The sequence below is a fragment of the Sapajus apella genome, unplaced genomic scaffold (genome assembly GCF_009761245.1).
Source record: "Sapajus apella isolate SASKATOON/1434 unplaced genomic scaffold, GSC_monkey_1.0 scaffold2, whole genome shotgun sequence".
Lineage (NCBI taxonomy): Eukaryota > Metazoa > Chordata > Mammalia > Primates > Cebidae > Sapajus > Sapajus apella.
Window position 1 is genome coordinate 28876271 of NW_022436942.1, and position 13625 is coordinate 28889895.

The 13625-nt window shown below is 36.1% G+C and overlaps 1 protein-coding gene across 4 annotated transcripts in view; it reads left to right on the forward strand.

Moving 5' to 3' along the window:
* The window catches only part of FRS2 (fibroblast growth factor receptor substrate 2), a 113565-nt gene extending 101468 nt beyond the window's left edge, over nt 1–12097 (forward strand). For 2 of the 4 annotated variants that reach the window (XM_032295302.1, XM_032295320.1), the window contains 5 exons: nt 1920–2011; nt 3247–3433; nt 4190–4348; nt 4699–4862; nt 6306–12027. In XM_032295302.1, coding sequence (XP_032151193.1) covers nt 1946–2011; nt 3247–3433; nt 4190–4348; nt 4699–4862; nt 6306–7256 — 1527 coding nt within the window. In that variant the 5' untranslated portion in view covers nt 1920–1945 and the 3' untranslated portion in view covers nt 7257–12027. Of the gene's footprint in view, nt 1–1919; nt 2012–3246; nt 3434–4189; nt 4349–4698; nt 4863–6305 lie in introns of all 4 variants that reach the window. The other 2 variants (XM_032295310.1, XM_032295328.1) reach the window with 1 other exon arrangement.
* The last annotated feature ends 1528 nt before the right edge of the window (nt 12098–13625 follow it).

The following is a 13625-nucleotide window of genomic DNA, read 5'->3' on the forward strand; positions in this document are numbered from 1 at the left end:
TTTTTTTTTTTTTGAGACGGAGTTTCACTCTTGTTGCCCAGGCTGGAGTGCAATGGCGCGATCTCGGCTCACCGCAACCTCCGCCTCCTGGGTTCAGGCAATTCTCCTGCCTCAGCCTCCTGAGTAGCTGGGATTACAGGCATGCGCCACCATGCCCAGCTAATTTTTTGTATTTTTAGTAGAGACGGGGTTTCACCATGTTGACAAGGATGGTCTCGATCTCTTGACCTCGTGATCCACCTGCCTCGGCCTCCCAAAGTGCTGGGATTACAGGCGTGAGCCACCACGCCCGGCCATTTTCTTAATACTTACACCAGCCAGGCATCCTTCACATTTGTTTAGTACAGTCCATTTAAATCACAAAGGTGCTATAGACTACTATATGCTAGGTCTTGTGTTAGGTACTAGGAATGTAAAAATGAGTAAGGTTTATTCCTGCTGGCAAGGGGCTCACAATGGAGGAAAGAAGACAGAGAAACAGACACCTGTCACAATTTCTACTCAGTATGACGTGTGATAGATGCTGTGATACTAGAAAGCTCAGAGTGCTTTGCGGTAGGCATGACAATGATACATGGTAAGTATAACTCACCTAGTTGCTTGGAGTCAGGGAAAGCGTCCCAGATGAACTGCACTTTGAGTTGAATCTTGAGAAAGGAAAGAAGCAGAAAGGGAGCAGCTTGGAAGGATGTGAGAGACCAAGGTGCTCTGGGGAAACTGCAGCTTGTTCATTCTGATTCGACTAAGAGTAGGGCTTCAGACAGAGAACAGGGGAGAGTCTAGACTGGATCTGTAGACAGGGTTCGGATTGTGTCTGATCAGACTATCATACTTAAGCGTTTAAACTGTTATACTGAAGGTAGTGGAGAGACACTGAATAATTTTCAGCAAGTTTTAATCAAATTTATGTTTGTAATGTTATGTTTTGTAGCTTCTGTGCTTCCTTCCCTCCTCCTTTTTCATATATTTTCATATTCTATCTGATTATTTCCCTTATTTGTAAGTGATGCTTTAATGTTTTCTTTCTCTGCTCAGTTGGAGTATTCTTAAATACTCAATGTCAGGTATATAACCACTTATCTCTAACCATCTATGGGAAAGAAGTATTGAATAGACATACTGTATCAGTTTTGCCAGTGTTCTGTGTGTTACTTTACTGCTTAATTTTGAGTTGTCTTTCTCATTTACTAATGTGCTATTCGAAATTTGGTTTTCTTTTAATTACCAAATTGATTTTGTTTTAATTACCAGTTTAATTACCAATCTTGTCTTGTGGAGACATAAAAGATACTACAATGAGTAACAACAGTCAAAATACCTGCCAAACCAGAAATTCACCATCCGTTTGGTGATTTTTTATTTAAAGAAGAACAAGCATGGTGGTCCTGTAGTCCCAGCTACTCAGGAGGCTGAGGCAAGAGGATCACCTAAGCCCAGGAGTTTGAGCCCAGCCTTGGTCAACGTAATGACCGTCTCTGTCTCTCTGTCTCTCTCTCTGTCTGTCTGTCTCTCTCTCTCTCTAAAGAAGAGCATGAAATTCCTAATAAGCCACAAAGGGTCAATTCTGTTATTCCAATATTCTTAAACAAAAATTAATTTTTTAAATAATATTATATATATGATATATACCTTATGTAGGTTTGTTTTTTAGATAATTTTAGAATATGTGGCCTTTGCAAATTTAACTAGAAATTTGAGATTTGTGTGACATTATTAATACCTCACAAAATTTATACTTATTGTTACTGAGTAAAATCAACTAGCTAGTTGTGTAAAATCTAGCTACAGCCATGTACCTTGTTGGGCTTAATTTTCTGCATCAAAATAATGCTTGTGTTAGATGATTTCTAAAGTGTTTTTCTGTTTACAATTTTTGTATCCTTCATCTAATAAATTTTTCCAAATTATTTTTCATGTAGTACACACATGGTCTTCTGAAGAAGCCATGGGTAGCTGTTGTAGCTGTCCAGATAAAGACACTGTCCCAGATAACCATCGGAACAAGTTTAAGGTCAGTAAAACTGGTTGAGTTATATATCTTACTGCCTACTTGGATGTTCTTCTTTTATTTCACTTAACTGATCTTACTCCTGGCTTTTATCACCAAACTCTTCTATTTCCCTTTCTTTCTGCCTTGTCTTTTCTTGATTTAATAAATGATGACAACATTTTCTTAGTACGGAATTTTTTTTTAGTTTTCCTTTGATCTCTTCTATCTAATTAGCCATACAATTCTGGTAACGCTGTCTTTAAAGTACCATTTCACAGGGTGGCTTTTCAGTCAAATCACTATCTGTCTTTCAGTTATTATTTTCATGCATGCCTGCATGATTTTTTAACTGGACTCTTACCTCAAGTCACCCTCTGATTCATCCTGTAGTCACTATCAAATTAATCTTCTTCTTTCATCATTCACTAACCTGTTTGCCAAAACTTCTGTGCTGTTATGTTACCTATAGGTTAAATACTCCCATAGTTGTTTTGTGTCTCATAATCTGACCTCGATCTGTTATAAAAAAAATAGCCTTGATCACACAAACCTAGGTGTAAGTCTGTTACTTTATAAGCTTCGTGACCTTGGGCAGGCTGCATTATTACTAAGTCTTACTTCCATTTTTTGTACAATGTAGTCTAGGATTGTTATGAGTGTTAAATGAGAAAAATTATACATATAAAGCTCTTTTCTCACTCCCAGGGGAATAGTAACTTCTCCCTAAATGTTATCTACTATTCTTAGTCTTTGGATGTTTTCTGAAGCTCAGCAGTACAAAACCTTTGCTTATATGAACTCCATGGCAATCTTATTTTGGTCTCTTTGAAAGGTACTTTCTTTGTTCTGCTTTAACATTGTGTCTTCATGATGTACCCTGTATCTCCTGACCCACTACATTTCCCTTCTTATTTTATTTTGTGAGTAAATTTAATTATACTAGCAGTCCAGCTAAAGGCCTTCCCCCTCTTATGTGAAGGTGTCTCAACAGCCTTAGACCACAGTTCCTGCCTTCTGCAACCTCTGTTGCATTCGTCACTTGATCATATATGTTTTGTGGTTTCTATATTTTGTTTCCCCAGTGGAAATATAAATTTCTTACTGATCTGAACTGAGTGTTACACTGCTACGTAGACCATGGCTGACACACACATTATTTGATGAATGAACTAACAAATTACAAATAACTAATTAGCAACAATGCATTTTCCTGACAAATTGGTGAAATATTTGTATGACTATTAACATTTTTTTAGGTCATTAATGTGGATGATGATGGGAATGAGTTAGGTTCTGGCATAATGGAACTTACAGACACAGAGCTGATTTTATACACCCGCAAACGTGACTCAGTAAAATGGCACTACCTCTGCCTGCGACGCTATGGCTATGACTCGAATCTCTTTTCTTTTGAAAGTGGTCGAAGGTGTCAAACTGGACAAGGTAGAACCTTTGTTTTTTTCCCAAATATTATATTTGAAATATTGCTTTCAGCTATTTTATATAAAAAGATTAATGTTTTTTTCTCCTGAAAAAAATCCCAAAATAAATAGGTTGTTAAGAAAAGATATAGTATACTATGTATTCATTTATCAAGTTTTTATTAAGCATATTGTCTATGTGGGAAATTTTGGCTCATGTTAACTTTAAGATTTTTTAGTAAATGATTAGGCCTGCTAAATTGACTAAGTGTCTTTATCATTGGTTTTTTTTACCACCTGCTACTTGAATGGCTTTGACAAGTTACAAGACTTCTGTTGAATGTTAAGTTTCTTCTCTATAAAATGGAAATGGTAATACCTATCTTATACTTATTGTAATAATTAAACAAGATAACGATTGGAAAACACCTAGGGACTTTGCAAGGGGCCTGTTACATGGCAAATGATCACCTTGGAATGGTGAGTTGGGCTCCCCCTGCTGTTAAAAAACAGACTAGCGTAACTGTGCAGGTCTTGATTTCATTAGCTTTATTTTGGGCCATCTCCTTTAGATGAATGAAAATTATTCCGTAAACTTTTGGCAGGGGTTTGTTTTGAAACAGGGAATAATCAGTAATTTGTCATATATTTATTTAAAAGGGATTTCTTACTCTTGGTGCATAGAATGCTTACTTTACAATTCTGCTCTTTGTCAAGTCTTCCTATAGTTTTTTTAAAGGTATATTAACTATTTTTCCCTTTTGGTTTATATTTGTAGGAATCTTTGCCTTTAAGTGTGCCCGTGCAGAAGAATTATTTAACATGTTGCAAGAGATTATGCAAAATAATAGTATAAATGTGGTGGAAGAGCCAGTTGTAGAAAGAAATAATCATCAGACAGAATTGGAAGTCCCTAGAACACCTCGAACACCTACAAGTAGGTACCCATTTTTCCTCTCACATTTTGAGTAACAGGTCTTTAGTTGTAAGCTATAAATTATGGATATTTAGTCTGTAACACACTGGAAATCACCATTGGATAACAGAAGTATAATGATTGTCAGTTTTCAAAAACAGCTGTAATTCTAAGTACATCAAATATTTTAAAAATGAAAACACTATTTCATAATATCTAAAATATGGGGTAGGTGGGTAATACTATTTCTGATTTCTGCTGTCTTGGCAGAAAGACCTTCTATAATCCTCTCAGTACAGATTCGATTCTTACTAATTTTTATTCTCTTTGCCCTACCCTGCTCTTCCTTAAACCAATAAACAAAAATTCAGCTCCAGGATTTGCTGCTCAGAACTTACCTAATGGATATCCCCGATATCCCTCATTTGGAGATGCTTCATCCCATCCTTCAAGCAGACATCCTTCTGTGGGAAGTGCTCGCCTGCCTTCAGTAGGGGAAGAATCTACACATCCTTTGCTTGTGGCTGAGGAACAAGTAAGCATGTGCTACTGTGTAACAACAGCAATAATGATTCTTCAGAGTTAGCTGTGCTAATACTGGAAGATTTTATTCAGCTTGAAATTTAACTTTCACTGTTTGTAAATTACTTGCATAGTGAACAGTCAAAGGAAATGGCATATATTTGCTGGTGTAAACTCAAATACATGTGGGTATTCAGGGGAACTTAGCATTACAGTAGCTTGTGGGTTCACAAGAGAGGTGTATCTATAGACTAAGAAAGGCATAACTTATGGTCAGTTCTCATTATAAGAACCTCCAGTGGATTAAGAGATTATGCTGCTTTTCATACTTTAGTCATTATAGTCAGTGAACTACTAGTAGGAAAGTAGATTTTGCTGTTAATGTTATGGAGTTATTTAGTGTTCCTGAGTATTCTAGTTTTCATGTGTGGAATGAAGTATCTGGTTGAAACCTCTGTATTAATTAGTTATACTTAGGTTTTGTAAACCGTATGTCACATTAAAAAGTTTTTAGTGTTTTTAAAATCAGTTTCTTTGTGTTCTTTACATAGTGAGTTCTTATATTATTTACTGTAATTACATTTTTTCTTGTTTTGCATTTATTTTTGAATCTTTAAACTTCTATATATAGTCTTCTAAATATTTTTATATTATCTCCCCGAAATATCATTAAGCTTTTATAAATAGTGATAGTTTCTTACTAGGTGGCATTTATTTTATATCTATGCATTTGATAGAACTCTTATTAAATCTAGCAGAGTTTATCTCCTTATACAATAAGATCATCAGTAATTAAGGATAAATTTATCTCTTCCTTTTCAAAGTTATTATTTCTTATTTCTGAGTCATGTTTTAATGCTTTGATGAGAACCTCTACAACAGCAACAAAATGGTAATCTCTATTTTGTTCCTTATTTTTATTTTATACATAATATTTATTTTGTTTAACTAGCAGATATAATGCCTGTTATTTTATTTTTTTAGATGAAATCTCACTCTATCGCCCAGGCTGGTGTGTAATGGTCCAGTGTCGGCCCACTGCAACCTCTGCCTCCCAGGTTCAAGTGATTCTAGTGCTTCAGCCTCCCAAGTATCTGGGAATACAGGCACCCACCACCACGCCTGGCTAATTTTTGTATTTTTAGTAGAGTCAGGGTTTCACCATGTTGGCCAGGCTGGTCTTGAACTCCTGACCTTAAGTGATACACCCACTTCAGTGTCCCAGAGTGCTGGGAGTACAGGCTTTAGCCACTGCACCCAGCCTGCATGTTATTTTAAAGTAGTTATTCTTTTATCAAACTAGGAAGACATTTCTATAATTTAAAAAAAAAAGGTGCAAAAGTTTTGGAGTAAGAGTACATTTGGAGAGAAAAAAGTTAATAAAATTAACTGATATGGCCAGGCTTTTTTCATTCTTTTAAGTAAGTTAACTAATTCACTTTCTGTTTTGGTTTAGGTCCATACCTATGTCAACACTACAGGTGTGCAAGAAGAGCAGAAAAACCGCATAAGTGTGCATGTTCCATTGGAGGCAAGGGTTTCTAACGCTGAAAGCAACACACCAAAAGAAGAACCAAGTAGTATTGAAGACAGGGATCCTCAGATTCTTCTTGAATCTGAAGGGGTCAAATTTGTTTTAGGGCCAACCCCTGTTCAAAAGCAATTAATGGAAAAAGAGAAACTGGAGCAACTTGGAAGAGATCAAGTTAGTGGAAGTGGAGCAAATAACACAGAATGGGACACTGGCTATGACAGTGATGAACGAAGAGATGCACCCTCTGTTAACAAACTGGTGTATGAAAATATAAATGGGCTATCTATCCCTAGTGCCTCAGGGGTCAGGAGAGGTCGTCTGACATCCACCAGTACCTCAGATACCCAGAATATCAACAACTCAGCTCAGAGAAGAACTGCATTATTAAACTATGAAAATCTACCATCATTGCCTCCTGTTTGGGAAGCCCGCAAGCTAAGTAGGGATGAAGATGACAATTTAGGACCAAAGACCCCATCTCTAAATGGCTACCATAATAATCTAGATCCAATGCATAACTATGTAAATACAGAGAATGTAACAGTGCCGGCAAGTGCTCACAAAATAGAATATTCAAGGCGTCGGGACTGTACACCAACAGTCTTTAACTTTGATATCAGACGCCCAAGTTTAGAACACAGGCAGCTTAATTACATACAGGTTGACTTGGAAGGTGGCAGTGACTCTGACAACCCTCAAACTCCGAAAACGCCTACAACTCCCCTTCCACAAACCCCTACCAGGCGCACAGAGCTGTATGCCGTGATAGACATCGAGAGAACTGCTGCTATGTCAAATTTGCAGAAAGCACTGCCACGAGATGATGGTACATCTAGGAAAACTAGACACAATAGTACTGATCTGCCCATGTGAGCCTGGAAAGCATTATGTTGTTTGCACCTTTGTGAAGTTTTTAAAAATGAAGATGCAAGTGCTTCATTTTCATTTCTAAACACTAACTCCTTTTATAGACTGATAAAATTTTTTCTGAATATTTCATGTGCATCTTTAACTAAAGGGAATTAATGTAGAGCAGGTACTCCTTAAAGAACACTAATTTCATTATATACTACTCATTGTACAGCAGCATTCCTGTTTTCACAGTGCCTATTTAAAATGAGAGTTGAAGTGAATGACATGCTGGTTGATTTTTATCAATATTATGGACTTATGCATATCTTTCATGTCTAAGTCATGCTTGGCTTTTAAAACTTTTTATAAAGCCTCCTGACAATGTGCATTGCTAACAGATAACTATAGGCTTTGAGAGTAATGCTCATAGATTCACTCTTCACAGTATGTGGCCTCCAGCATGTAACATGAGGAATTCTTTATTTCATTAATTAAAGGCTTTTTGACTTGAGCCAAAACATATGTAAAGGAAACAGAAGTACCACACCTCCTCTAGTACCAGTCAGCTCCTTTGCCTTCATTGTTACTAGAAAGAAGCCTGTGTCCATGAATATGTTTTGCTGTTGGTGCATTGAAAGGCAGGAAGGAGACAAGATTTTCTATTTACTCATCTCATGATGTCATTTGAAGGGCATGTCCAGATATCTTACTCAGAATTATAATAGGCTCAAGAATTAGTCTCAGGTCACTTTACCCAAAAACATTTGAAAATCTGAACCATGATCTCTTGAAAGTTTCTCTCCTATAGATTATTGACAACATATTGTTTTCTGGAGGCATTTGTGCCATTAGGTTTTCATTTATCTTCGATTTTTTCTTTGGTGTTCGGGATATCTTATTTTTGTTGCCGTATGTCCTTTTCAATTTAAAATGTTTGAGTTTGTATATAGTTTTGAAATTGGACTATGTGTTCATTGTTGTTTAGTTTGCATTTTTGTCAAAGTACGGTTTTGAAGGCTCATTTGGAACTTACTGTTATTCTATAACAGGGTTGCCCTTGTCCAGTATTTATTTATATGCTGTTTACTTTTCAAGTTGATAAAAACAGTTTCTCAATTCTAAATTTCCTGTGTCCATAGGTGATCTATTTAGCAACTGAGAAAAAAAAGGAAGATGCTTTTAACATGCAAAGTTCCCTCCAGGCGTACTGTGTTTTCTCCGTGGGCGCTCTCCCAGCACTTTAGCAGTAACTCCCCAGCTGCACGCTGCAGTCATACTCTGCCTACTCTAGCGTTCCTCAGCTCTGCTGTCCTTTTCCTTGTAGCTGGATCTTTGATTATCCTTTGATTTCCATGAAATGTTAATATTGTTGCCAGCATAGCAGGTACAGTGGAAGTCTTGTAGCAATGAGATTGTGTCACAATTTAGGATTTAAAATGAGTTAAAGTTTATATAAACTAAAGAGTCTCCATATGTCAAACTCTTGGAAAATCAAAGATGTTCCAATGTCCTAAACACTAGAGAATACGAGAGAAGGTAGAGTGGGAAAAGGTTAGATAACCTTGCAAAATATTTTACTATTTTCTCTAAATATGAGGAAGTTTGAGATTATGATCTGGATCTACCAGATGTAACAAAGGTTAATTTAGCATGAAAAAGTTTTAGTCATATTAGCATCCATCCTATTCAGTAAATAAACAAATCATAGGACAGTGATGGATTAGCAGAACAATAGAGTGGGATCATTATAAAGAAAATAAATTATTAAAGGTGTCTTTATCGTTTTTAGTGCCATATTTAGTGTCTTTTTTGTAAATCAGTATCAGTGTCTTTTATCATTCTATGTGCATAGCAGGATTTTCTTTTCCCCCTTTTGTTGCCCCATGAACTTGGTGCTTATTACAGTGTTCACTGTTCTCTTAAAAGAGAGCAGTGGTATAGGTGTGCAGTTTCCCTGATGCAGGTTCCATTTTTAATATATTGTTCCACTTATTCTTTCTTCTAAGTAAATTACTAATTGTGCCAAATTTATGTAATAGTTTTTGTAATGTGGGATAAGAATTACAATGGAACCAATGCACATAGTTTTTTCTGAAACAAGCAGTCAAGGCAGAACATTAATCTCCAAATGAAAGGGCTGATCTATTTATTCATTTTGGAGGTTGGATACTTTATTCTTTCTTTCCGTCATCCTTTTCATTGTTTCCTTCAGATTCTAATTAGTTTTTCTTTTTTTAAGATAACTCCAATATAATCATTGCTGTTAATGCTTTAAATACTATGTGCTTTAAAAATGAAAATGGGACCAATTTGTCTGCTAAGAATTTGATTTTAGGTACTATAAGAGTATTAGAAAGTTATATACGACTGGTGTTAATTTCTAGTTGTCTTCTAGAAATCACTTGTGTTCCTATTTAATAAAAGGTAATTTAGAATACTACTTGTCCTTTGCAGTAGTTTAGTAGTGGGCATTAAGCTGTGTCCTGGAAGGATGTACCTATTAGTAGGTGCATTTTAGAATGAGATATTAATATTTTATTAGCATATAATTGTGGCCATATGTCTCTGATTTTCTGAGGCAGATCTAATTTTAGATATTCTGTTAGTAGACCATGTGATCCTTCTTTTTGGTTTTGGAAATATAATCACTGTTAATGTTTTCCCTCCAAATAGAATACTGTTTTATCCATATAAATCATAACAGCATCTATCCCATGCCAGGGTTGGAAACTGATATTGGTATTACCTGTGTTTTTTCTTTGTGTGTTTTATTTCCCAGTTTCATCTTCTTTTAAAAATGAAAATATGGTGCCTTCCCTCCCTCCAGGAAGATTGGCAAATAGTTCCTTTTATTTACTGCTGCTGTGGAGTGATGAGATATGCACTTTACTCTTGAAGATTCAGCAAAAAGCTTTTCACTTCCCAGTATATCCAGAATACATCACATCTGGGACTTAGGAAAATTTGCCAAGCAATCCTTGTTTTTATAGATATTAATGTTGATCCCCCCCATTCAATGTTATAAGAACAAGTCAAGCTAGTGTTTGTTTATCTCCTCTCCCTCCCCAAAACTGTGGCACAGCATATAAAAATGTACCTCAATAATGTTCTATTAAAAATGGGACAGGGGCCTTATGTTTTCATAATTTCCCAACAATGTGCCACCATATTTTTGCCTCAAGGTAAAGGTTTTAACAGACTAAAAAGTACTTCCCAATTCCCTGTGCTATTTCTAACCTATGATGCCCAAGTGTTTTGTGCAATGTGTAGTGTGTGTGTATAAATACATATATTCTTGAAATAGACATACCATCAGAGACATCATTCACAAGTAACTGATGTATTGGTATCTCATTCATATTTCTGATGTGTGAGGTATATGGTACTAATTACCTTTTCCTTGATGTTTGCCAAATTTGAATAAAGACATTGGTACGAAATTACAGAATGTAAAGAAAATGTTTTTGGCTTGAAAAATTAACAAATATTTTATGACATACCACAATATACTCTGCCCAAACCAGCACCCTATCTATCTTTCCTGTTCTTTACATCCCTGTTCCCCATCCCTACTTCCTCATTTTTTGGGGGTATAACAGTTCTTTTGTAGCATCCTTATAATTGCAATTCTATGGCAATTGGACAATTATAGCATGGAAACAGACTGGTATTAATAGTACAGTAGTCACCAGTGTGCCACATTTGCATTAGTAATGCAAAATATACATTTTATAAGGAACAAACTTTGTGTTATGTTTTATTTTCATTACATTGTATAATATTGTAAGATTATTGTATGTCCTAATTTGCATTATAAATGTTTTTTTCCTACGTAAAGGCATAAATATAGCAACTTTGTATAAAGGTAGCTTATTAGATTTTTAATTTTTTCTTTTATAAAAAATGGTCTAACAGTGGGACTACCATTGCCAAATTGTACATGAAATATGAATTTTACCCCCATGGTTAACTTCTTTTATAAACATTCCATATTTCTCTAATAAAAGATATAAGTGATACTATACTATGCATAAATTGTATCTTAATGCTGTTTCAGATCAGCATTTTAAATTTTGGTTTGCATTTTTACTATTGGCAAAACGTAACCACTGTTAATTAAAATAAAACCTTGTATATGTAACAACATAATTTGCCCTCTATCCCTTCCCACCCTTTGTTCTCTATTTCTCCCTATCAGTGCCAACTTCATACATTTTGTAGCATGGCAATAAAATGTAACTTTTACACTGAGGCCGAGTGTGGCTTTTTGGAGGAAGTGGGGATGGGATGATTGCTCTCTAGTTGTCCTTTGCATATGACTCTCTTTGCTGTATAAGCCGTGTCATCAGGCACGAAAAGTTCTCTCATACACGATGTAAACATGCTTTTAAGGACAAGTGTGAATGTGCTTTTAAACTTAATTTTTGTCATGACAACTAATTTTTTTTTATCTTTGGAGAAGTCAGAGTTCTTGAAGTACAATCAAACTTTTATTAACTGGAGTACTTATAATAAGCTAGTAATTGAATTTAGTTCAACAAGGGCTAAGCAACACATTTTTAAAATCCTTATTTATTATAGAGTATTAGTATACTTTACTGTCCTACAAATTATGTAAAATATGGTTTAATCTTAGATGACTTAGGATTTTGCAATGCCTTACTGTTGTCATTTTGGCATAAATATCCATGATGAGGTACTCAAGTTGATACTGGAAGCTGAGCTGACCATACACTAACCTGAAGCATTCATGAAAAACTGCTTTGTTGAATAAAGTCTGATTGGAGTTCTTTTCATGCTCACTTTCCCCTTATTGCTGAAAGTAGATTGCAATAAAAACCCCAATAAAAAGTTTGGTTGGATATTTACTTAAAGTTTTATTGTATTTATATTTCACATATTGCTTGAAACTTTGACATTTTCTTTTCTAGTCTCATAACACTGCCTCTATTTTCAAAATGAACATATAATAAGATATTGAAATGAAATTGCAAATACTTGACAGGCTCTGTATGAAGTTCTCAGCTCTGAGACTTCAAACCTGTCTTTAGCCACTGAGTGACATTGCAAAGCCTTAGTTGAGTACAGGTCAAGTTTAAAATTATTTAAACAATGAAGGGGATGGACATGTCCACAAATGATTGATGTAACTGGCATGATAAAGACACACACAAAGGACGGGCATTCAACTCAGCCTAGGGGTGGTTTTCAAGCAAAGCTTCTTGGAGGGGGTGATCCCTAAGGTGTTTTGTCGAAAGCCTTTGTAGCTTAGAGAAAGAGAGGGTGTCTTAAGGAGAAGGGATAGCATGTGCAAAGTCAGAGGTATAGAAATATCATGACATTCAGTGGTTGCAAGAGGTTCCAAATGACTAGCACATGGAGGGCAAAGGCAGGGTAGGGGTATAGAGAAGAAAGGAGAAATGAGAAACACATCACACAGAATCCTAAAGAGCTTTTGTTTAAATTAGGTGAGAGAACTTGAAGGATTTTAAACACCAGAAAAATGATAGTTTAGAAAGATTACTCTGACAACATGGGTACTTGAAGGGCACAGTATTTTAACAAAGCAGGGACACTGGTTAAGAGGCTTTTTTTCAGAAATGGAGCCAGATCTGATAAATGCCTATTCAAAGGCATTGTTAGAGGACCGTTTAGATTGTTTATTGCTGTGCAACAAACCACCCTAAAATTTAGTGGCTTAAAGCAGCAATCATTTTCTTTCTCAAGTTGCTATAGATCGGGATGGGCAGGGCACACCAGAGACAGCTTATCTCATATGATGTCTGGAGGCCTAGCTTCCTCACATGTTTTGTGTCTTAGCTAGTATGGTTCGAGCAGCTGAGGGCTGGCTGGACCAGTTCAACCAGGTCATGTCTGGTACTTCAATTCTAGCTGTCTTGTTTTCCTTAGTTTTCTTCCATGTAGTCTTGGGTCTTTCTTCATGCGGTCTTACATGGCAGTTTAGGGTTTCCAAAAGCACAAAAGTAGAAGCTGCTAGGCTTTCTTGAGGTCTAAGCCCAAAACTGGCACAATGTCATTTCTGTTGTATTTTGTTGAATTATGCTAGATCATGTAAAGGCATAAATATCAAAAATGTAGTTTATTCAGGGCCACCAATGTAACAGAGGGCCTAAAGGAGAAAGAATCAACACTTCTGATTGACAAGGGAAATGACAGAAATGGAGGGGTCAAGGATGACCCCAGTTGTCTGGTTTAGGTGACTGTGATGGTTGATGGTGTCAGTTCACTGAGATTTAAAATATATTTGGGGGCTGGGCATGGTGGCTCAGGCTTGTAAACCCAGCACTTTGGGAGGCTGAGGCAGGCGGATCACCTGAGGTCAGGAGTTCAAGACCAGCCTGGCCAACAAGGTGAAACCACGTCTCTACT